Source organism: Coturnix japonica, chromosome 1 (assembly GCF_001577835.2).
Source record: "Coturnix japonica isolate 7356 chromosome 1, Coturnix japonica 2.1, whole genome shotgun sequence".
NCBI classification, from domain to species: Eukaryota; Metazoa; Chordata; class Aves; order Galliformes; family Phasianidae; genus Coturnix; species Coturnix japonica.
In genome coordinates, this window is record NC_029516.1 from 69,113,878 (window position 1) to 69,140,265 (window position 26,388).

The 26,388-nt window shown below is 40.9% G+C and overlaps 1 protein-coding gene across 1 annotated transcript in view; it reads left to right on the forward strand.

The window, feature by feature from the left end:
* The window catches only part of CASR (calcium sensing receptor), a 60,730-nt gene that overhangs the window by 13,888 nt on the left and 20,454 nt on the right, over nt 1–26,388 (forward strand). Inside the window, exons 2-3 of the mRNA XM_015873473.2 lie at nt 15,447–15,892; nt 24,093–24,399. Of these exons, the coding sequence (XP_015728959.1) occupies nt 15,693–15,892; nt 24,093–24,399 (507 nt within the window). The 5' untranslated portion in view covers nt 15,447–15,692. The remainder of the gene's footprint in view (nt 1–15,446; nt 15,893–24,092; nt 24,400–26,388) is intronic.

Genomic DNA, 26,388 nt, shown 5'->3' on the forward strand with positions numbered 1-26,388 from the left:
TTTGAAGCTTCATCTTTTTTCCGTTCAGTTTGTAAGTCAAAACAGAATATCGCTCCATTGCTAACACTGCAGGTTTAGCCTACTATCTGCAAATCAAGTTTGGCTTGTTCTGCTTCACTACAGTAGCACCCACAGCACAAGCACTCTAGATCTGGAACTTATCAAGGTTTTTTCTTTATATTCAAGACAAGTATACACGTGACCTAGACTTGAACTTTTACAGTGCTGACACTATAGGAAACATTTCCCTTGTCAGTAAGTTGATATGTTAACACCAGTAGTTACAACAGTTAAAACTAGTGGCAGCCTTTTTTGCTGTTGTGTTGTTTGTTTGTTTGTTTTTAACAAAACAAAACAAAACAAAAACCTGTAAGATATTCAGTGTTGGCTGCCTAAATAGCTGAAATGTGACGGTTCTGCTGCAAAGAAAGCTAATTCTTTAGCAGACAAAGTATAGATAAGCTGCAGCATAATCCAGCCTCACATTTTTCTACCTTCATGACAGTGCCTGTGGTACACACGCTGTCTGCTTCAGAATTGTGTTACACTCTGGGGAGCTTGCAGCAAAACTGGTATGAGACATACAACATCACATGTCTCCTTTCTCTACCCAAATATTATGCATGTCCTTTGCCTCAGATATAATCCCAAGAACGAAGGCTGTGATTGCATCCCTTGAAAAAATGTCTTACTTTTTTGAAGATCTTATAAATCTATCAAATCTCCGTGTTTAAGTTTGTTGTTTGCATCTCTCTGTGCAAGTCTACAGAGATAGAAAACAGTGACTTAGCTGCACTTGGGACTCTCGCCAGCCTTTGTGGGATGGAAAATTCCTTCCTAATTCCATATCTGACTTTAAATTTGACCCTCAGCATGTGTGCAAGATAGACCAACACACGCACTGCAGAAAAAAAAGATCCTTTGTGTCCTAGCAGGACATTGGTGCAACTTTTCCAAGGTCCCAGTCTGGCTGCTGCCGATCAAGGAAGCTTTGTCTTCCCTCAAGCATCCTAGAGTGTGCGGGTAAATTGGACATCAGAAAAAAGAGCTGTGCTCTACCTCCTGCAGGCTGTCAACAGAAGCCATGAAACATGAGATGTGGCTGTAGTGTTCATCTCAATGAAGAGCTACCAGAAAGATGAGCATCTTGAGCACGTACAGGAAACCACTGGTCCCCATGGGAGAGTTATTAGTGTTCATGTCCCAATATTAGTGATCATTTATATATTATTAATTTAATAGACTTACATTTAAATTTAATTTATTTTTAAATTTAAAATTGCTCACTAGCACTGCTACCTTTTGTGCTATTAATTTTTAACAAAACCATTTTTATTTGACTATCTAGATGCCAACAAAAAATATCAAATAGGTTCAGAATGAGGCTGATTCCCAAGTGATCTCTTAATAAATTACCCCAGTCACAGATATAAACTCTTTACAAAACCTTTGAGCTGCCTTCGTTAATTAGTTTTGAATCTTTCCATTAACCGCAGCTTTCAGATTTGTACAATCCTGTGTCTTGGAGAAGCCCACGTGGTCCTCACAGTTGCCTTTATCAAGTTACCAGAGTAAAGAACAGTGGGGTGCTGTGTCCCTGCGTTACAAGATGATTCACATTTATTTAATGTTATCCTTACTTGCTTCTAGAAAGAATGCTAACATAACTCCCTTCATTACTGTACCCACACTGATACTGAGGTACAGTGCCTAAAATTTCCTAGGCACTTCTTCTTTAGTAGTTATTTAATACTGAGGTTCAATTGCAGTTCTCCAGCCCTCTGGAATTTTCCCCGTTTTCCATTAGATGTTCAGTATCAACACCAGTGGTTCGAAGAACTCCTCATTCAGTTTATGTAAGTCTCCAGGCCTGTTGATTCGAAAACATTTAATTTTAGCAGATCTCATCTCACATCTCTTTTTATTACCTACAGTGAATTTTGTTGTGCTGACGTAATATGGGATGATACATTCTCCAGCTTTATTCCAAGGACAAAATATTGTGCAAAGGACAAAATGTTTATTGGGTATTTCCTCCTCTTTTTTTTTTGGATTGTTATTTACAGTTTGATCATCCACAACTAGCAGTGGGCTCATGGCCAGTCCCAGGCTTTTCCTAATATTTATAAAAATATCTTTTTTTCTCTCTTTATCCCTATTCACTGTTAGTATTTCTTTCATTTTATTAACTTCCCTCATTAGTTCCCTGCATGTTTTAATTTAACACTTACTTTCCCATTTCTGCCATTCTGCAAATAAGTGAGTTTCACTACGTTTTATTTCTATCTTCTTTAATGCCATCTTCTAGCCTAGACAGTTTTCCTTTCAGTATAAGTATTTTTGTGCTTATAAGCACACTTTCCCTGCGATTGTTTAGGTTTAACACTTTATTTTATACTTCCCATCTGATTTTGCATTACCAGTCAATCGGGTTCACAGTTGTTCTTAATGTTGGAAGTTTTGTTCTGCATAAATCTGCAGTTCTGTGTTTTGGAACCAGCCCGTTACTGATTGATGCCACATTCTGCTTGCACAAGGTGACTGAGACCATATCACCATTATTAATACCTAGGCAGCTGCCAGTTCAAGGCAAGCAGTTAAATCTTTTTGGCTGTGGCTGAGCAATTTCAGCTTCCATAGGGGAGAGTCTGCATTACCACAGGAGCCCTGGGAAATGTTAACAGTCATTTTGTTACTGCTCACACGAAAGGTTCAGCACATGCTTCTTAGCAGGAGCACATCCCTCATGACAATGTTAATTTCAAGTTAGCAAGCAAATCATAATAAGAAGGAAGACTTTAACTCAGGAGATCAGTAGAATGTCATTAGGAATTATTCCAGCAGAACTCCAAAAGGAAGCATGAGGAATACCCTGAAAATTCTTTGGGTTTTTTTGTTGTTTGGTTTGGTTTTGTCCAACCAGCTGCTCATTCTTGCTCTATGCTGTTTGCTATTGGACATATTTATAGGGCAGTACTGTATAGAAGAGCACCAGCAATCACTCTCATCTTCCAAATATCATCAATGAATATGCATTCTGATTTACAGCAAGGTCTTCTGGAGGCTGCATCAGCCAAACATCTGTTGTTGGAATTTTCAGTAATAGATGGAATACTTTTACCAGTGCCCAGGTAACAGAAGCGAAATGGATCTGGGTTGTCCTGTACACAGTGACAAATACAGTTTCCATGCTATACAAGCATTGTGGGCTCCAATTTGACACAGAAAAAGGGTATCCCTCAGAGAGGGGAAGGAGGAGAAAAATGCCAGTTAAATACCTGGGGTTTTGCTAGGGATCAAAAGAGTCCATGATAAAGTGATCAGATGGGAATGCTGCCCTTTTTGCTACAGAGCATATTTTGGGTTTATCTTCAGGTGGCAGGATGCACAGTTAATTCCCTGGTCTTGTACTCATGCTGTTGCTGAAGAACAGTTTCTTAGATGAACAGAGTTTCTAGACAAATAATTATGGGAGCAGCTCAAAACTGAGTGGGATGCTTGTCTTTTTGTAGGAATCAAAAATCCTTCCAGGTAAGGGGAAAGTATAGTCAAGAAATGGTGAATAAGCATCAGGTTTATGCCATGATCTGGAAATGGAGTCTGTACCTAGTACAACTCCTATCACCAGGATTGGCTTCTTACCTCTCTCATGTAGGTTATGAATGTACTCATTCACCGTAAGAGCCATTCAGAGATAGAGTGAAGCTCTGTGAACAGAGGGCTTGGACCCACAGAAACCACTCTGGAAGAGAAATGTCCATTTAAGTGTGGCCTTTGCCCAGCATACCTTCATTTCCCTTGTTAATCCTGACAGCAACATCACCAGTCAGCATAATTCCTTATTATAAACAAAGCTATATGCACAAATACCCATTCAAAGTAGGAAATGTGTGGATTATTTTTTTTTTTCTATTCTTTTCTTTTTTCCACTTGCTTAAATAAGCACAGCAGAGCTGTTTTTTATCACGGTCCTGCTCCTGCATTTTTCCAACCCAATTAGGCCATTACCAGGGCTAAATGAGGCATGGAGCCTTCAAAAGTCACACCGTCGTCCCGGAGATGAAGCGAGTAGAGCTGCAGAGTTGGCAGGTAGGTGAGGTGATGGGGCTCACTGGAGTGTGACCCTGGCTGTTTCTGTGTTCCAGAAAGATCACCTTCAGAATGAGGCGGGGAGGAAGGAAGTCAATTGAAAATATTACTTTTAAAAGGCTTGGCGCTAGCTACAGGTTGCAATGCTGTGATCGAGCGATGCAGCTGTGTTCGTTGGGGATGCATAGAACATCAAGGTCAGCCTCCTCTCCCATGTGACCAGCAATAGGACTATTGGGAATGGCCTCAAGTTGCGCCATGGGAGATTCAGGTTGGACATTAGGAAATTCTTCTCTGAAAGAGTGGTCAGGTGCTGGAACGGGCTGCCCAGGGACATGGTTGAGTCACTGTCCCTGGAAGTATGGAAACATTTAGATGTTGTACTGAGGGACATGGTTTAGTGCGAAGTATTGGTGATAGGTAGACAGTTGGACTGGATGATCTTAGAGGTCTTTTCCAACCTCAAGTGATTATATGATTCTAAGAGGTTGTTATTGTAGTGTGCTGATGGCAGATGTTCCCTGGTGCCATGATGGGGACTCTTCACATGGAAGTGATACAGAGCTTCATCTGTCCTGCCATGAAGCTCTGATAACTCTTGCCAATATTTCTTCTGATACACACTGGGAAAACTTACGTCTAACACAAGAAGAAAAAGGTCTCCATTTAGAAAGACAAGGAATGCAAAGCCCAGCAATTAGGCTCACCAAAGACTAGCTTGGGATCCCCAACTATTTTTCAGGGAGGAGCTCTGACAAAAAGAGTGACAATTTTCTGTCCTGTACCTTTTTAAACTCTTCAGGTTTTGTGTACTTAAAGAAAACAAGTGCTTCCACTTTTATGCATTCCATTTTTGTACAACTAAGAATGGATAAAAGGCCTTTGCTCAGAATGCTGATTACTTTAGGTCAATATCTTCACCTCCGTTCTTCTGCTCTCACACTAAGCAATACATTAGTTGCCAGCTAAATCATATGAAACTTCTTACAGAATATAGTAGTAGAATCAGGTACAATACTGAACTCACCAGCTGAATTAATCTCGAAGTGAGAAAGGTAGTCTTCCCAGCCTCTTTTGGTTTGAAAGCATGATAGATCTGTTGAGATAAATACAGTCAAAAGAATCCCAATATTGGACATGTTGTTCTGGGTCTAGCTGCAGATGTTTGAGATGTTACTTCCATGTCAGCATTTTCTTCACCTCTGTAGTCTTCGCAGCAAGAACTGTGCTCCTAATCTGCTTCAGTCCCAAATGTTGCTTATTTTGTTAACTTCACTTTCATGGTAGTTTGAGCTCAGATGCTATAATTTGCAGGAAAAAGCTGAGGGGAAGGCTCACAATCTGTCATAATTACTTCAGAGCTTCTTATGACCTCTCATAGGGGTGCAGTAAAAAATCACAGCTGAGACTGTGATATTTCCTGAAAGTGCATGATAGGGAGTTTCCAATGGGGGAATGTCACATAGGGATAAATCTTGTGTTCAAAGGGACGTGTGTCTCTCAGTTGTGCAGAGAATTGAGCTTCAATAACTTTCATATGTTGAATATTTTATTCTAAGATTGATTTTTAGGGCACATTTTCACAAAATCACTTAGGTCATTAACCAGCTGTTAACTAGTGGACCTAGAAATGTTGCTTAAGGCACTAATGCTACAATTATTTAACATGGTATTGTTGAAGGTATCACTGGGTACTTTTAGAGGCAGGATCTCATACCAAATGATATTAGACGCTTTGAATGCTGATTTGAGTACAGAAGGCAGTTTCTATAATCCTCATTAATTACAGGGGGAGAGAAAGGTATCTGTATTTTGTAAATAATAGGATGCATCCCTGCATAGGGAAGGTGGAGCAACAGGGGAGAGCTGTGTGAGGTGCGTGTACGTTCCTGCTTTGGCTTCACTACTGCCAGTACTAGCTGCAAGTCATGGGTCTGTGTTATCATCTCATCTACATCTTTAGCAGGGAAGTGTAGCCCCATGGGCTCAGCCAGCATTTCTTAATGTGAATAATACAGTCATAGATGATAAACAAGTATCATATCACACTGATCTTCCAGAGCATTGCACAGCAAAATAAGGGTCTTTGGTCCTATTCAGGGATCAGTGTATGGTGTACAGTATTGTATTCCACCCTGTGCTCTCATGAGACATGCTACCACAAGCAAGCAGTGCAAGGGAGAGTCAGCAAAACCTGCCGTCCTCTCACTGTAGGACTAGAGCAGGACATAGGCCTCTCTGTGCCACTTACCTCCCATCACGCCTGCATTTTTGCTCTTGATTTTTTCCTCTGCCTTCCACTAATCTGCATTAAGTGATTTTCATGGGTTCAGCAGAACTTCTGTCCTTGGTAGAGCCCAGAATTTCTCCTAAGTTCAAGAAAAAGCCTCTCTGTATGTTAAACTTATTTTCCTTTTCTGGGAACCTACAAGGTCACGCCACAGACAGAGGGTACACATAGTAGACAGGCAAAAGAAATATAAAAATGGGCTTGAATATTTTGCTACTAGAATAAAAGGAAAGAGAAGGATGATGGTAAAGGTATAATTATTCTGTTTGGAAAATCGTAAAGAGGAGAAAGCAGACAATGGAGAAATGGAGATAAAAAAAACCCACATCTTGGCACAGTTGAGAACTGGAAACGTAAAAGAAAATGTAGGGGGAGAAAAAAAGCACAAAAAAATCTAAAAGGATTTATTAGTGAGTCGTGCTGGACAATGAAAAATTAAACTGTCCAACAAAAAGAAAGTGTTTGTTTGTTTCTAACACAAGTACAAATGAGAACGGAGCAGCCGGCCAGGGGCTACTTTAGCTTCTGATTCAGCAAAGCACTGAAATACATGATAAGCTTTTAGAATCTACTAAATTTCATTAAAGCCAATTGCACTGAAGTTGAGCACATACTTAAGTGTTTTTTCTGAACTGGATCTATGTTGAAATTGGCTCAGAATTACAGTTGTCCTTATTGTTTGGTTCACTAAGAATTCTGCAGGAGAAAAAACGGAATCAAATCAAGTGCTTTGCTTCAGATTCAGAAATTAAAACAAAAAACAAAACAACAACAGAAACAGGTAAAATTGGAGGAAATTACAAAGTAAAATAAATATCTTCCCTGCAAGCAGATGGATAAAGTTCAATAGGAAAAAACTGTGCAGCTCTCAAATATGAGTCTTTTTCTAAAGGAAAATCTGAATTGAACTTGCTGCAGCTGATAATCAGTTTGACATTTTATTTGATATTTATCAGTGTGACACAGCATAAGCAACAAAGTTCTGAAATAATTTCTGGCCTGGGAAGCCCCAGACAGAGAAAGCAATTGGCATAAAGGCATCTCAGCCAGGAGAACGAGATAGATATCAGGTCAAGGACCCCTGCTTGTACCACCTCTGGGAAAACATCACTTTTAACAAAGCAATGCCGCTTTGTTATCAGAAATCTGTCACCATACTTTATTTAAAAGCTGCACTTCACACACCGATATTTCTAGTGGCTTGCAACCAAAATCAATGTGTCACAGAAGGTTTTGGAAAGAATTTTGCTGATACAACCCAGATTCTTCTTATATTTATTTACATGATCAGAGTTTATTGGCTCCTGTTATTTTGTGAAAGAATGATCAAAAGCTGGTTGATTACCTCAGAAAAATACAGAAACTTATGTATTTCCTTTTTGTAGTACTCTTTTATATTATTTTATGTTCTCTGACATTTCAGTTTGCCAACCAGACTATCGTACACTGGCTGGTCAGAAAGTGTGAGATCTCTTTTAGATGACATTGCACTACATGTTGTAATTTTAAGTACATGCAGACAACTGACTACTTTGGCATTTCCCCCACTTCTCTCCAGTTCTTTCCTGCCTCATGACATAACATAGAAAGGAAACTGTTTAAAATGGCTTAATCCTTGTGACCGGTCCTTTTTTCTAAGCAGAAAAAAGGCAGGAAAAAGAAACAAAACTGAGCATCTAAAAATTGTTAATAAGGATAGTGCATGCTTATTCTCTTTAAGAAAAAAAGCAGCACAGTTTCAGAAATTATGTTCTTCTGTTGGCATTTGTTGAATGGCTTGGGTTGAAAGGGCCCTCAAGGATAACGAATCTCCAAGCCCCCTGTCACAGGCAAGGCCAACAAGCTCCATATCTAATAGTAGACCAGGTTGCCCAGTGCCCCGTCCAGCCTGGCTTTGAACACCTGCAGGGATGGGGCATCCACAACTTCTCTGGGCAGCCTGTTCCAGCACCTCACCACTCTCTTGGTAAAGAACTTTTCCCTGATATCCAACGTAAATCTTCCCTCCTTCAACTTAAACCTATTTCCCCTTGTCCTGCTGTTATCTACCCTTGTAAAGGGTTGACTCCCCTCCTGTTTGTAGGTTCCTCTGAGGCACTGAAAGGCTGCAAGGAGGTCACCCCACAGCCTTCTGTTCTCCAGGCTGAACAAGCCCAGCTCCCTCAGCCTGTCTTCATAGGGTAGGTGCTCCAGCCCTCTAATCATCTTTACAGCCCTCAATGAGCAGAGAGGAACAGACATCTCCCTGTCCCTGCTGGCCATCCCTCTTCTGATGGAGCCCAGGATACCATTGGCTTTCTGAGCTGCAAGAGCACACTGATGACTCACATTCAGTTTTTCATCCACCAGGATCCACCAGGTCCTTCTCTGCAGGGCTGCTCTCAAGCACTGCTCCTTCCAGTCTGTGTTTATACCTGCTATTCCTCTGGCCCAAGAGCAGAACCTTGCACTTAGCTGTGTTGAACCTCATTAGGTTCACCTGGGCCCACCTTTCAGGTCTGATGAGGTCCCTCTGAATGGCATCCCTTCTTCCTAATGTGTCAACCTCACCACTCAGCCTGGTGTCTCCAGCAAACTCTCTGAGCATGCACTCAGTTCCATCACTGATGCCACTGACAAAGAAGTCAAAGATCACCCGTCCCAAGACAGACCCTTGGAGGACACCGCTTGGTACCAGCCTCCACCTGGACACAGAACCATTGATCACCACCATTTGTCTGTGGCCTTTCAGCCTATTCCTTATGCATTAGATGGTCCACCCATCAAATCCACATCCCTCCAATTTGGAGATAAGGATGTGGTGGGAGACCATGCCAAAGGTCCAAATAAATGACATTGGTCACCTTCCCTTTCTCTACCAATACCATCATCCCATCATAAAAGGCCACCAGGTTGCTTAGGCATGACTTCCCCTGATGCAGCTGTGCTGGCTCTTTCAGATCACACGCTCATTCCTTGTGTGATGTGTGATTCCATGTTGTCTGGGAGGATCTGTTCCATGATCTTCCCAGGCACAGAGGTAGCACTCACCAGCCTTTAGTTCCCTGGGTCCTCCTTGCTCCCTTTCTAATAAATGGGAGTGATATGACCCTTTTTCCAATCAACCAGGACCTCACCTGACAGCCGCGGTTGAATGCCTGATTGTTTCAGGCAAAAGTCTGAATTAATCAAAGTTTGCAAACAACAGCCAGTAAAATATTTCAGCTCCTGTTTTACAGTAACTCCTAAGGCTCCTTATCTCCTCTTTAAATGAAGACAAAATCATTGAAATTACCTTTTATCCTTAGGCGAATATTATATCAAAGTTGTATTTTCATTGCCTTTAACAGCTTACAAGATGGCAGGTTTTTAACAGGAGGGATAGGAAACAACCAAGTGAATAAACTGTGGCACAGCAAGAGAAGATCAGAGTCTCAGAGAAAGAAGGATAACTTTAAGATGCGGACCAGATGAATTCTCTGGTAACTAGAATCTCTAAATCTGAAATTGCTTGAGGGCCCAATGCAGCTACCTGTATATATCAGGGTAACCAGTAGCTGATTGGTTTATGGCAGCATCTCAAAAGGCTGAAGGTTGTCTGCTGTGCATCTGGAACTCCTTAAAGACTAGAATTCATTTGAAGCCATGGCTGGTGTGTGGTAATATAGTTCCTAAGCATTTCTCTAGCTGTTCCCTAGACAATCTGATGAATTTGTCATATGTTGTTTCTTGTCTAGACATTTCCCAATGAGCACTGGCGGCGCAGCAGGATGCTTTGCTTGGTTGGATGCCTTGACATCCTCACTCATTTCAGTATTCCCTTTTGTGTATACACGCACACACTTTTGCTATGATTGTATTAAGAAAGGCACAGGAGTAGGAAGATGAAAAGCTGCAGAATTCCCTTCCAGTGTTTGCTTCTGAGATTTGCAGTAAGTCTTGCAGAAATTATGTTTAGCTTTTATTGCAGAAAATTCTTACCCTTCAGAGGAATAAAAAGCCATCCTCATGAGGCCCTTAGATCTGCTCCTCAGATCCTAGCTTGCAACCCTGCCCACATAGAAATGGCTCCAAAGACATATAAAACCTCCACACAGATTTCCACCAGGCACTTGCTGGTTCAAATATCACTTATATCTGTGTGCCTGCTAACATCTAATGGTGTTAAATGTGAGCTTAGATACCCTCGGCTAAAACCTAAAATGCCTCTCTGAGGTATTTTCTGTTACAAACTGTTTCACTTTTTGGCTTGTCATCATCAGCGCATAGAATTATTTACACCAAGGGATATCATTTTCCAGGACCTAAATCACACTGGTCAGGGACTGTGAGCGTGCTACTGCCACCAGTATGCAAGTAGATTCAAAAGCGTTATGTGAATCCCCAAATCAGGTGCAGTTCTGACAGCTGCTATAAAGCCGTATAGTCCCAGCAGCATTGCAGGCCATGAGATCATGCCAGTGAAGGTGGCAAATAGATCATAGGCCTCATAATCCCCCAATTAAATCCACACATGGTAAATGCTGCCTGAAGAGCAGGTCTGGGTTTTTGCCTGGTGGTACTAGAGCCAGGAACACAGATGCTCTTTTGACTGCCATTGCTGCCACCAAATTTGTTCCTCAAAACAAAATATTGTGATTAATCCTAGATACCTTTTTCTGTATCTGCGTGTCCCCAGAGATTTAGACATCAGTCTCTAACAGTTTAATTCTGAAACTGATCTGTTGAGAAGAACAGCAACATTGATACCCAAGGCACATATCTCCCACTCTGCCATTTAGTAGCACTGAAAATAGATCAGAGTGTGATTCCACACCCTTTATCATTCTTTATTATTTGAACACCAGTAACTGAGCTTAGGGTTGAAGGAAAACCAGTGATGTGACCGTTACATGAGTAATGCTACAGATACAAAACCTGTATAAACTTAAGCCTAGCCAATGGTAACCCACTGACAGCCTTCACAATGCTGGGCATATTAGATGGAGCAGAATTAAATGTGATATAATTGAGTTGTTTACTACATTTTTTTTTTATGCTTTGTTTATCTTGGAGAATTGAGAATGTTGGTCTAGGACAAGCATTTATGTTTTTCATGGCCAACTTAAACACATCACTAGGCCTACTTTCTTTCTGTGGACTATTCCTCCCTGTGCTAAGATTATGTGCTTGTTGTGTTGTTATTTTTCATTTGACCTGGGCAAAACTTGTTATTTATGAGCTTCAGCAATTTCTTCAGTTTCACAGCAAATTTGTATGAAATATTTTTTGCCTCCTCTTAGCTCTCTGATACCAAGTGTGACTATGATATAACTTTTTAACACATACTTCCAGTAATACAATAGAATATTAGCATCCCAATTCCGATTGCATCTTTGATGTGCTCACTCCTCCTTTTGACCAAACTGGTGTAAGAAGGCTGTGCTAATGCCTGCCCAGGTGACATATATGAACAATTTACTTTTGCTTATAGTGCCATAGTGCTGAGCACTAAAACATTTTGTGTCTCATGGTTATCATCCATTCTTCTACTGCAGGGCCCTTCTTCAGCAGTTTTGAGTATCTGGACACAAACTTGACCACACATACCCTCTTTTACCCCTGTTCAAACACATATCCAGACCTCTTCCAAGTCTGCTAAGGGCAGACATGTTGCTCAGGGCTTCAGCCTGACTATGATCTAATTGTCTGCTTTGCATAATAAGAGAAATTCAAGGTACAGCAGGATATCTGCTGAGGAGTTTCTGCCACTTTAGAGAATTATAGATATAGCAGGCCTCTTGGAGCAGGATGCCTTGTTGGGCAGGCCTGTGGGGCACACCAGGGTCCCTGGGAGTCTGTGGGTCTGGGACAGATATATTACCATGGCCAGGAGTCATCCCCAGCTCTCTAGTCTAAAGTCATCTTGAAAGCCCAACAGATTCAGCTGAGCTTGAACATGTTGGATCCTCAATGGCAGCCTTGCAGCACCCAAGCTGATCATATGCAATTTAGCAAGTTCTTCTGTTGCTCTGAATGGGAGGGAAAAAGTATTTTAAAAATATAATTTCTTGTGAAGTTTCAAGGCCTTGTGGATATAAACAGATTGAACTTTGACATGTGTTCAGCTGATGATCTACCCTGAGTTAAAAGTGTCATGCTGTTTCAGAAAAGACAAGTAACATGCTGAGATATATAAACAGAGCCGTAGCTTGCAAGGCACATGGAATAATCTTACCACTCTGCTCAGCACTGATACAGGCCCAGTGAAAGCACTTTGTTCGTTTCTGGCCACTGCTCTTCTCTAAATATGGAGACGCTCTGACGGAGTTCAGAGGAACAAAGAATAATCTTCAGTTCTGGAAAGCATTGTTTCTTACAAAAAGAACAAATGTAGTTTGCTTATTCTAAAAAGAGAGAAAGAAAGAGAATGGATGGGTAATTAAAATTCTAAATAGGTGTGATTTTTATGAAGTAGGCATTCATGTGTGATAAGAAAGTAGGCTTAAGCTGTAACAGAGCATTCAGGTTAGATGTGAGGAGACATTTGCATTGGTAAATGTAGAGGAAGCAAGACCTGGTGTTTGAGTTTGTTGCCCTGGGAGTCTGACATGTCTCCTTTCTTGGAAAGCTTTAGACAGGTGCAGGTGTTGCTGAGCCCATCCTGGGCTAAGGGTCAGATCCTTTCCTTCCCAGTCATTATATCAACTTGATCAGCTGCAGTTTAAAGTCGTCATTAGTTCCTTTTTGATGAAGAAAAAGGATATATACCAGGAATGTGCCATGTAGCTTTTTGCACAAAGAACAAATTGGATATTTCTGACTTTTCTGCATGATTCCTGGCAAAACAGTGCTGACAGCAGTAAACCTTTCAAATACTCCTGCCTGTCCCAGGATGCCTACTCTGCTCCCCTAGGTCCTGTTTCTACCATGCCAGTAGTTGCCTGTTCTCTTGTGTTCCTGGAGCCACTCTACTTTTCTCCACTGAAGTTTAGGGGACACAGCTGCTGCTTTATTTCCACTTCCAAGAGAGTTCAAAATCGAAAGGTCTGATGAAATAGAAAGAAAAAAGAAGGTTAGTTAAAGAATAATTTAAAGGGGAATTCCCTGGAATTCCCCCAGGGAAATAAGAGAATAAAAACAGGTCTCTGTCAAATAACATTGCAATGAGAATACTTTTATGTTGTTACTTTTTCTTGCAAAAGAAGTTTCACGGAGTTACGCTTGCTAAATACACGTACTGGAGAATAAACCTTCTGCATCAAATAGCACAGAATCAAAGTATTTACATTTTAATGTTTTAAACATAAAACTACTCATGAAGGAAAGAAAGTAGTAAAAAAAGGGCTTCCTTCTAAGTGCAGTTCCTTGTTAATATTATCTTTTTTAATTTACTGGATGAAAACTGCAGGAACACGGTATTTGTTTTGTTAGCAATACAATTTCCACTTGTATTTTGCTACATTTTTATGTCTTCAGGCATGTATTAGCAGGTAATTCAATTTTTCCTTTAATAAGGAAGAGGCCCATAGTCTTAATCTAATTATGAAAAAGAGAACTGAGGGAAAATTTGCTGGAACAAAAGATAATACTAGAGGATAATAGCTCTTGGTACTGGCAGCAAGCTAATAGCTGCTCATCACAAAAACAGCATCTTCAAATGTTTACAATCTCTGGCATGGAGAGCACTAGAAAACAAACAGTTGACAGACTTGTGTTGTATTAAATGAGTCGAAGACACTTGATGTCCCAGCTATTGAAGGAATTTACGTATGGGCAGCTGTAAATGTTGATGGAAAATTTACAAGGAGCTGTATCGCCTCAGTTTGCTGCCATGGGAATGTCATTTATACATGTACAGCTCATAACAGACAGAACATGTGATATTATTTCAGTTCTCCGTCCCATCTTGAGAACAGCTAGTTCCAAATTGTTCGGGGGGGGGGGGGGGGGGGGGTGTTCTGTAAATTCTGTTTAAAGTTTTTTTGCCAGTTTAGATCTGTTTCCTTTCAACTTTTTCTGCTTCGAGGAAAGAAGCAAGAATATGAATTCCCTTTTCCTGCATTGAATACTTCAGCCATGTACTGCCTGGTGGCAAAGAGAGTTAGTACTAATTATTTAGAAGCTCAACCCACCCCCACAGCATCCCAGTAAACTAAATTACAATGTCTGTTCATGATGAAAACTGTTTCCTTTTACATAAGCAAAGAATCTGAAAGGTAAAAGAAAGAATTATTAGAGGGAAAACCAAAAACTGGGGAAAACAGTCATAAATGAACAAGCTGTGATCATAAGCTCACCCTTTTCCCACAGGTGAGAAGTCATTGATCCCGTCCCACCTTGTTAAGTTAGCTTTAATGAAGTTAGCTCTTAATTTGGCAGGCCTGTAGATGTACTGCAGAGATAATGTGTTGAGCACAGAGAGGATGCAGTGTCTGTCATCCCAACAGGATGCAGAATTCAAAGCTCCCCAGCTAAGCCTGGAGTAGTATGATGACTGAACCTTTCAAGCCTTCATAATTCATTGTGGAGAAGTATCTTGATTTCAGGTACTTCCCTGGAAGTCATTCTCACTTTAGATAAAAAGGTTTTCATGTGACTTTGTTTCATTTTTAGTAAGAATAAGTTCAAAACAGAAAGTAGAGACCAACCAATGGAAAAGATGAGATGAATGGGTACCAGAATCTTACCATCGTTCTTCACTTAGAAGTTTTGATTCTTATGGCATTTGATTTTTCCTTATCTCCAATTTTCCCCTCCAAGACCCTCCCACAATGTGCTCTGTTCACTGAGGTCTGATTACAAGTTTTGCAGGGTCTCCGAGCGGGATACCACAGTCATGCAGAATCATGGGCAGATTCTGTAATCCACTTCAGAAGTGTGGTAGATTGTGAGGACATCTGAGATAACCTCTGTCTCTTGCTTGAGGAGGTGCAGCTGTGATCATCAGGGTGCCTGACACTCTCAAAGTTGGGATATGTCCTTGGTTGTTGACTTGAGACAGCCTGCGGGGGCATGATGAGACATTGGTTTGTCAAAGCAGAACCATCCTGGGTGAGTTGGGCTCTGCTGTGTACATTGAATCACTATTGATGTCTTTATTTTTCAGTTCTCGAAGATGGGCTCTCTGTAATGCTTTGGTCATGAAGAAACAAGGAACACTGAATTGTTATATTACAATGGAGAAAACAGAGGGACAAATACCAGCACTGTGGCTTCCACCTTGTTGCTTATCTCTCTGCAGACATGTGTCGCAAATGCTCTCTGGGCTGTACTAAGAAAAGGAAAGGCTTAGAAATTACAACATCTGCTTTCTTACATCATCTTTTCCAATTTTACATCCTATAACCCCTTGATGAAAGGAGGAACAATGACTTTATATAGCTGCTGTTTGATTCTTTTGCTGTTTACCTGGAACACTGCTGCCTATGGGCCAAACCAACGGGCACAGAAGAAGGGAGACATTATTCTTGGAGGATTGTTCCCCATCCATTTTGGAGTGGCCGCTAAAGACCAGGATCTAAAGTCAAGACCTGAATCAGTGGAGTGCATAAGGTAAGTCACAAAAAGAGAAGATAGAAAGTTTTGGTGGGGAAGCGCTACAAGTGACAAGCTATAAGCTTGCAATCCCATACTCAGAGAGTGCTGCTCTCTAAGACATTGAGAAGGTATGGTGTAAATAACAGGAAAAGCAATTTGTAAAGACTGTAAGTGTGTGTGGTAGAGTGTCACAAGTAGTAACAACAACAGAGGGCAATCCTTGCATTACACAGAGCTGCCAAAACTTAAAGGCACTGATCTATCTGGCCATTCACAGTGGATGTTTGAATAGCATCCAAAAACTAGTTTTCCTAGCAGAAGGACGGAAAATAAATCTAGTGCCCTTGAGTTTATTTTATTACAGCCATGCTTTGCAAGATAGCTCAGGAGTCAAATTTGGAGATTGTTTACAGTCTACCTCTCATCTTTACAAACTGTTCAGCCCAAACTGAACATACATCTGTCCCATTAAGACCTTTGTTTGCGAAGTCCCAGACTTGAACTCCTTACTCAGTCTTTCCTCACCTGAAGATTTCTCCTTCTCTTTAAACAATGCATATCAGGTTTTGTCGAGATCTCTGGCAATTAACTCTGGATGGAGAAATAAAACTGCATCTCTTATTATTGAGTTATGGAAAAATAGGTGAGGATTTTTTAACTTTGCAACCCTGTACGTACTACACATCACAACTGGGAGCTGACAGAAACTGATTCCAATTGATGTTGAATTTTGCCATGTTCTTGCATGGGAAAGCACTTCAGTGTTATAGGACCCCTTCTGTAATCATATGCAAAGAAGTTCATGTCTGGAGTTATCTGGACCTCTCATCCTAGTACAGTTCTGTTGCAATGGTAATGAAGGATTACTGACAGCATTTCTGCTACGCATACAGATTCACAGTGCAGTTCCCCACTATTTTGATATTGAGCAGAATGTATCCATCTGTGTTATGAGATCAGCCCCAGATTCCCTCACAGGAAGTGCATAGAAAGAAGTGTAATTAAATAGAGGTTCTTTTGGCTTCTTAATGCCATGCATATTAAAGTCATAAACTAAATATATGTAGAATGTTGTCTTCACGGGGTGAAAAGTAGCTTGTTTCAGTATTCTTATCTGATTCACCATTTTAAAACTGGAATGCTGAAAAGTGATGGAATATTTCAATTCGTTGTCTTCTTTACCTGCTCCATGTGGCAGACAGAACATGCCAGTATTTGCAGCCTGAGTATTTTCTGCCAGCACTGGGTCAGTATCAGTGACTATCTTGACATGAAGATGATATTAGAATACACCACAATAGAATCCTCCCCGAGAAGTACTGCAAGTGTGTGTTTGCCAAAAGATATGTTAGCTGGGTAGTACTACCAACAGTAGGCATGTTCTGAAAAGCTAGGCCAGCTGTTACGAGGACTCAGTGGGAACACTTTATATGTGCCATTTAAACTGCCAAAGGCAACCTCCACCTGAAATGTATGTGGGTAAAATCTGTGTTCCTTTTACTGCTACACCAAGAATTTGCAGGTGAGGAGATGACTGAAGAGGCATTTATGCCATTTTTCCGCACTCCTTCAAGGAACAGGATAAACTGTCAGTTGATGACACAAAACACACACTCAAAAAATACCTAATGAAAAGCAAAAAGTCCAGCTGCAGAGGTAATAGCAGCTTCAGTTTGATCAAAGGGCTAATTCAATCACAGATAGCTGGAAGCTCTTTCATTGCATGTCTTTTCTAGGAAAGGTTTAATTCAGAACTAGATGACTTTTTGAGAGTATTCATCAGATTTTAATGATGGAATGATTAATCCATGTGGCAGTTTATGTACTGTTGCAAGTTTCTTGTCATTGGTATCTGTTAATTGAGACCAGATACTTTTTCTGAATGGATTTTTTACTTCAAGCAGTGTGTAAATCAGTAGATTTCTCTGTCTGAACTTGCACAGAAACCTCATAAGATGGACCATGACCAAAAGGGGATCCTTCTGGGTTTTGGCCTCTATAATTCCTGCTTGGTATTGTGGATGCTCCATTCCTGGAGATGCTCAAGGCCAGGCTGGAGGGGGGCCTTGGCAGCCTAAAATAGCAGCAGGCTACCCTGCCCACAGCAGGGGGTTGGAACTGGATGATCTTTGATGTCCCTTCCAACCCAAACCATGATTCTATGATTCTGTGGTAAGGTAGTAGTCTAGGAAGGATTGTGCATGCAGATTCAAAGAACCCAATGCATTCTTCTAGTCACAAGATAGACAGAGTTCATTTCTTCATTTCTGGTTAGCTGACTAATCTGGAAAAATCTAGTATTTCTAGAAGAAATACAATAGACTCCAGGTTTTCCCCTTGTGGTACCTCCCCAGGCTTGTAATGTCCTTTTGTCCTTTTGTAGGACAGCAAACCAGCTGAAGGAACCTAAGCATGCCCATACCCGGCAAACGTGAAAACTTTTCCATACCTCTGACTACTCTTTTTGCACTTTTCTGAGCTTTCTCCAGCTCTACCATATTGTTTCAAAGCTGAGGCCAGCCCATTTTACATTCACCCCTTTTTAAGTGGGCTTTAATCTCTTCTTTACATAAGAAAATATGTCACACATCCAAAGTCAAACAAATTCGACCCTGATCAGTTTTGAACAGCAACAAATCATCAGACCATGTGATCACAGAATCACAGAATCACAGAATCACAGAATGACCCTGGTTGGAAGGGACCTCAAGGATCATGTAGTTCCAACCCCCCTGCCTGGCAGGGCCACCAAACATAACACATTTACTAGATCAGGTTGCCCAGGGCCCCCGTCCCAACCTGGCTTGAACACCTCCAAGGACGGGGCATCCACAACCTCCCTGGGCAGCCTGTTCCAGGGCCTAACCACTCTCCTAGTGAAGAACTTTCCCCTAACATCCAACCTAAATCTTCCCTCTTTTAACTTAAAACCATTTCCCCGTGTCCTGCTATTGTCAGCATAATCTCCTTGCGACCAAGAAAATGTCTGAGGGTCCCATTGAAACCCTTCAGGCAGTTTGGCCTAAGTCTTCTGGAGCTGGGTGTCAGACAGTTTAAGATAATGTGATTCTCCTTTCCTTTGAGAACTGTTCAACCTGATCTGTTTTGTTTGGATGTTTTTCCACACGTAGCTGTGCTTGGTGCTGTACCCATACTCCTAAACATGAACTCTCTAAGTAGGTAGGACAGTTCTCACTCCATTCTCAGTTTTCACACTATTCATATGTTATCTCCTTAGCTCAACTTACGAACCTGCTCTGCGTACACTGCACATGATTATTTGCAAAAACATTTCCATTGCTCTGCAGTGATGGGAAAAGGAATGATAATCATCTGTTTACAGCCATTTTTGTGCTGATTCTAATGAAAATGCACCTTCTCACTTTTAAGCAGTGCGTTATAGAGTCTGAAGTGAAAACTTACTCATTGTTTTCCAACACTAAATGTCAGATAGGAGTGAGTGCGTTCTGTTTCCTGTGCTTCAGAATTACATACGTGGTTTGTTGTTTTAACAACAAAATATCCCGCATTTGATACAAATATACTTTCTGTTTTTGTGTACCTTAGGTGCTGTCACAGCAACATTCCGTATAACATTTGCTGATACGTATCTGATGTGCGCAGTGGAGACAAAGGCAGCAAAGCAATCCCTGACCCCCATTCCCTACAAGTGCCCACAGAGGCCTGTTCATAACCTGATTCCTCTTTGCTTTCTTGATTTTGGGTAGATAAAGAGTTGTGGTGGTATTATCATCAGTGTTATTGTTAGTGGTGCTATTGTTAGTTCTATTGCTCAGACTGGCCATACCCATAGATTCCTCTTCCTGTAATGAACTGTTTGCAACGTGGATGTATCAATCTAGTCTGCCTTGTGGATATGTTTGCTAATCCTACTGGAGAACTGTATGCTTATCCTGCTGTCCAGATCTTCTCTATCAACATCAAATTATTTCCTTTTCCTCTTTATCTTCCACCATTTTAACATTTTCTTTAGCTTGCACAATTCCCATAACCAAAGTCCTAACTTTCAAGGGTGGTAAGCAGCTCTGTTTACCTCCTGACTAAAGGAATCTAGCCAACAACAGAAGATCTCCCCTTGCATATTTTAGTAATAGCAGTGGTAGTAGCAGCAATAACATGTAATTAATGTACTGGAAATGGAGAGAGGACAAAGAAATTAGCATGTGTACAACCACTACAGGAAGGGAAGTACTGGTATTTGCTGAGAGGCATGTGCACCCTTTGCAACCATTGAATAAAGTACATGTCAGATATGGGAGAATAAGTGGAAGCTACTTAGGGTTTTAGTATCCCTTATTCTCATCTTCATATTCTTTTGGTTTTGGTTTCTTGCCTTGCAGGTGCTGATAATTGAAGCTCATGAATTCACATGAAGTTGTGAATTCATGGCCTGCTCTCCTTCATAGAGACTAACAGCTCTCCATTTCTCCACTGGATCCAGCAAATATGAGCTGTTCAAACCAAACCAGATAAACCAACAAATGATATCTCCATTTTCTCTTCAGGGTTTTGTGCAGTCATTTGGGTTTATCATCCTTTGTTTTTTCATCACTGTCCCTGTGCATTTGGTGGCTTTGGCTGCATCTTACAGATGGGGAAACTTAGGGGACAGCTTGATCAGAGTTCCACTGAAGCCTGATTCTGTTAGTAAAGCCTTTGGATGTCACAGTTTCTTCATGCAAATTACCAGTCAAATTTCTGTGTGGCTGAAAGACTGTGCTAGTGACTGGTCACATGAGTAACACCAGCAGTATAGCACAGGAGGTCAGCTGGATCTGTGTAACCTGCTGCAAGGTTCAAAGCTGCTTTTACCTATCACTCACGTACACATGAAGCCAGAAGGAACTTATCTAACATCCTTTCTTGGGGTCTTATGGTACAATGGGAAAGAATTCATTGCGTAATTTCCATTTACAGAAACTGAAGGAATCATGAAATCTTGATTCAGATAGTTCAGTTTGGTGGTACTGCATTCATCTGTCTGTACCAGACCTTGTCTGAAGGTCTAAGTATTAGAGTGGACAGAATGAGGTTTCTTTTTTCTCCATTCCATCTGACCTTCCTTTATGGTTGTCAGCAGAGGAGCAACAGGAGAGAATTGTAGGTCTTCTGTACATACTACTTTGAAGTAAATTATCAAAGCACTTCCAAAACATTCTGAATCTAGCTCACAGACAGTGCTCCCAGCCCCCTGCAAAAGGATGCCAATCCCACCTCAGGTAGCTACAGTACAGACCTAATGCTATAAATGTTCATCAGGAACATTCTGTCAGAAAGGAAAATAAAAGCAGGAACTGATAGATCTCAGGTCATGTACTTCAGAAAGTGAAAGCTCACGATTTCATGAAGCTTATCTATAGAAATCTTCACCTTGATAATAAAAGCATACCTCAAAACTTTTAAAATGGCACTCATCTGAAATCTAAAATTTACTAAAAATCTAAATCTAAAAGGATACTCACTCCGTATCCTTAGAATTAAATAACAAACACATTCTTGGAAATCGAGAGGTAGTCCAGTTCTTACTGCTTTTGAAGATTCCACCAGAAATATTCCTGCATTTTAATAGTTTATACCAAATCTCGCTGTCAAATGGGCAGAATACTCAATTGAACTTCTGTGTCATGCTCCACATCAGTCATTTAAAGTGAATTGTCTTCAGTTTCAGTTCATGCATACAGGAATGCGTGAAAATTCTCCCAATTGCACTTCCCAACTTCTCAGTGATCTTCTCCTTAAGTACATAAAATGCCTTTTGTTTTTTCTGCTTTACACTGGGAGCATGAGCGATGACAACATGCAACAGAATATTGTTGGGAAGGTTCATCTTCTACTGTCATATCACCAGCGTCCATCTCTGACATTGTTGGCCAACCTAATAAAATATGAGCCATTATTTTTGGTGCAGCCCTCACGATTCCTTGTTTCAAATCCCATTTTCATTTTATTAAAAATACCTGTGAATAAAAAATGTAGCCTTTTAAAAGGAAATGTCATAAAACTCTTCCTTTCTGCCACTCTGATCTTCCCAGAATGCATTACTGTTCATGTGAGGCAGCTTGGGGTGCCTGGCATATGTTTTCATGTACGGAATGTCCACTGCCTCATTCACTATGAGACTTCCCTTTTATTTCATATCTCTCCCGTTGCCTTTCACTCCCTAATGGTTAGGGAATAGAGCAAAAAAATAATAATCCGAATGACCAAATTACTTCTAAATGTTCTTTAGAACATTCCTGTTCTGAAAGGTGTCCATTCCCCAATGATATTCTTAAAAAAGGTTCAGTCGTGAATTATAACTATAAGTTATTTTTGATCTCAGCCTTTCTGACTCGTTATTGCTCAAGGTATTTGTACTGAACCCATGGTATCTATTCTTTGAGGTAGAGCCTCAGAGCAGAACTTTTTTTGGAAGGTAGCCAAGATCTCTGGTGAAATGAAGTTAGATAAATGACCTAAAATTAAACCTTAAATGTGATATATTTAGAATTCCTGATTCCAGATAAATCAGACAAAACTCTTCTAATGAGAGTAATGTGGCTACGTTAAATCAGTTTTGAAGAAACCAGATGTAGGTTTTGGGTCAGTAGTTACTCAGCATCAGTTTCTACCTCATGTGATGCTCTGAACATAACCCAGGTCCGGACAAACACTCTTGCCCTCACACCCTGACTCTGGCTTTTCTCTGTGCATGGCTCAAAGACAGTCATAAAAGACAGCTTCTCCACTTTAGAGAACAGAAAAAGCTTCGAAAAACAGTGTTTTAGTTTCACAGGCCAGCTTTGATGGCAACATCTGATCTTGTGGCTAAAGCAGGCATATGAGAAAACCATAATAAAGTTAAGGTTTATTCCTTCACGGAAAACAATAAAATGCATAACAAGCAGGTTAAGAAGTTATGTTAGAAATCATGTTTGTAGCACATCTCTGTTCTCTGGTATAAACTGGTTAATGGTGTCCTTTCTTACTGTAGAGTGTATGATATGAGACCTAGTGTTTCAGATCACCAAATTTTCCTGAGTGGAGTTACCAGGCATCCAGCAACATGCCAGTGCTCTTTCTCATCTCACACTGCCTGCCTGAAACCATCAGAAGCTGGCACACAAGACATTCCTGAGCCCAAGTTCCTGACAGCGTCATGTTCATGCTTAGCAGACACTGCCATCTGCATTCAGAAACATGTCAAAGGAGCCTGGAAGGCAGCCTGATAGGAGAAGCTTTATGTTAGAGCTTTGGCTAAGGAATTAGGAAACCCAGGCTTAGTATCTCATGGAGAGAAACCAGACTTCCAAGCGTGCTCTTTTTTGACTTTCTCAGATTCTAGGGGACTTAGAAAAGTTTGTCTCTTCCTCATAACTCCTGAACTGAGCTCCCAAACTGATGAGTTCTTTTGGTTTCAACCAGGACAGAGCTGAACTCCATCATAGCATCTGGTATTATGCTGGGTTCTGACTTTAAGAGAAAATGCAATGTTGATAGCGCATCAGAGCTTTGGTTGTTGCTGAGCCATGATGTACAGAGCCAAGGATGTTTCTGTTCCTCAGCTTCTCCTACTGTCCTGCCAGCGAGGGGGCTGGGGTCACAAGGATCTGAGAGGGAACAGAACCAGGACAGCAGACATCAAATGGCCAAAGGGATATTCCATACCCTGTGACATCATGTGAAAAAACTTGAAAACTGAGTGAAAACTGAGGGTGGGACCATCTGCTGCTTAGAGGTGGGCTGGGGGTCAGTCAGCAGGTGGTCACCAATTGTGTCATGCATCACTTCTTTTGTAAATATATGTACATATATTTATATAAAATTATCCTTACTTATTATTTCTGTCTTTCTTTTATGCCTTAGTAAACAGTTTTTATTTCATCCTACAAGTTCTACTTCTTTCTTTCCAATTCTATCCCCCATCTCACTGGAAGCAAAAAGCTGTGTGGTGCTGAGCTGCTGCCAGGTCAAACCACAACATGAGCTGAAAAGCAGAACAAAACCCTCTAGCATATGCATACTTTTTTGTAACCATTGAAGACAAAAGCAAAAGTTTATAGATTCAGAAGGATGCATGACTGGGTAGACAGCATAAGCTGCTTTTGCCTTTCCATCTGGAATCCTTCATTCACTTTTATTTCAGCCCTGATTTCTTATTCTTTGTTTCCCTCCTTCTCACTCCATTTTATTTTTGTTTGTTTCACTCACCTAGGTATAATTTCCGAGGCTTCCGCTGGCTCCAGGCTATGATCTTTGCCATAGAAGAAATAAATAATAGCCCAAATCTCCTTCCCAACATGACTTTGGGATACAGGATATTTGACACTTGCAATACAGTCTCTAAAGCCCTTGAGGCCACTCTGAGTTTTGTGGCCCAGAACAAGATAGACTCCTTGAACCTGGATGAATTCTGCAACTGCTCAGAACACATCCCTTCCACCATTGCAGTCGTGGGGGCAACCGGCTCTGGGGTTTCCACCGCTGTGGCCAATCTGCTGGGACTCTTTTACATACCTCAGGTATGCCTTCACTTGTCTTGTTTAGATTACAGAAGTACCCTGCCTCTTTGCTGTGGGATATTGCTTCTTGGAAAGGGTTAAATGATGGAGAGCTGCATGAACATGCTCTGACTTTGCTTCAAACAAAACAAGGTTTGGAAGTGCAGGGGCCCTAACTATATACAATAACTGAACACACTTGGAGGGCTAAAAGATAAGACAACTGTGAGAAGCACTGGCTTTCGGGAGGGGACAGTGGTTTCTGTGATAGAAAACAGTCTATTTCCCTCCAAATTTACTGTGTCAATTTAAAATGAATTATTTTATTAGTAAAAGGTGCAAGTCTTCAGTCTCACTCTTGTCAGATATGCATTTGGGCCAGTACAGGTACGTGCAATAGCTGTGCTGGATTCTCCATTCTGCTCTTTGCCACACACCAGACAGGCTCAAGGGGAGCCCTCCATGGCTCTAGTTTTTGCCACATCACACAGATCCTCAAAGAGAGAGAAGATATAAAATGTGTGTTTTCTTATGGCAGAAATACGACTTTGTAGAAATCTGTAATTCCCTAACACAAGGATTACCAATTGGCCAGATATTATGCCAGACAGGGCTCCAATTCCCACCTCTAGCACAAATGAAGAAGGAAATAACCTTCCTTGCCTGATGAGCAGTAGCGTATCTTTTCTGTTTAATATTATCAGTTTCATTCCCTTACAGAAATACTAAGAAATGGAGATTGGGTCTCTGAACAGGACAAGACTGGTTTAAGCTATGACCAACAACTGCTGCCTAGATATTGCTCAGAGAAGCACTGTAAGGTGGTGTGTAATAAACACTACGGTGACGATTTAAAGTATACTATTAATTTATGCATCCCATTAGCATATGAGCAAGGGCTGCTGAGAAGGGTTGGTGACAGAGCATAGAAGATGTTGGCAGTTTTCAGGCCTCTCCTCTGAACAGGGAATAATGTTTGTGCTGCAGGGAAGTAGCCTTATCTAGTGGTTACAGAAACTTAGAGATAGAGGTCAGGAGGTTCAGTTCTCTGCATGGAATGAAACTGCATCCAGGTGGCTGAAGTTTGACAGCTGAAAGCAGGCTTTTAAAGTGGGAGCTGTTGGGCAGCATTAGAATATGCGTTATCGCTGCCGTTTATAGCAAGGCCATTAGCAAATCCTTGCTTAATAGACCCTACATTTCAGTATAAGTTGTAAGTATATTTTACAATTAATGAAGGCTTATTACTCATTTTGCTGACATGGAAACTGAAAATGCTATGGTTTCTGTTCTACTTCTTACTATCTTATTTTGGTGTACCCTGTAATGCTGCTAGTAGTAAGGAAAAAGGGATCTCATTAAAAATAGGCTTTTCCATATTTAGAGTGAATACCAGGACAAGCTTAAACTGGAAGCTCCCAAACAAATGGGTGCTGGTAAGGTTGGGGAAGCCACTGTAACTTCATCTGAGGTCACCTCCTTTGGTGTGTCCAGTTGTGGCTTTTGTACACTAAGATACACAGAGAGGAAATTCAGCTGCTGAGTCTCTTACAGCATCTGCAGGAGTAGGTTTCCTCACTCGTATTTCCTGATTCAGGGCTGTGGGAGAGTAGTTAAGGGCAGGAGCATGACCAGGGGAAAGTGTGGCTCTGTAAAAGGATGATTTGTTCCTGTGGCCCTCGAAACTGCACTGGCAAATCTCCTTCTTTTCTTTCTTGCAGAAACACTAAATGCCAGAGTTTAAGGAAGAGATAAGGTTTTATATAAATTTCCACTTTGTACAAAATGAACTGTTTCTAGAAGATTTTTCAAAGTGAGAGGCAGTCCTAAAGAGTTCAGATACCAATGTCGAAATGCAAAGATAAGTGAGATTTAAAAATTCTTCAGATCTTTAAATTATTCTCTTTGGGGCTTTATTGTTTCCCTACTTGTAGAAAATCCGAGTTATATCTTAAAAGCATGTGGCACTTGTTCTAATTAGGAAAAAGAAAATGTTTCTTGATAGCTTTA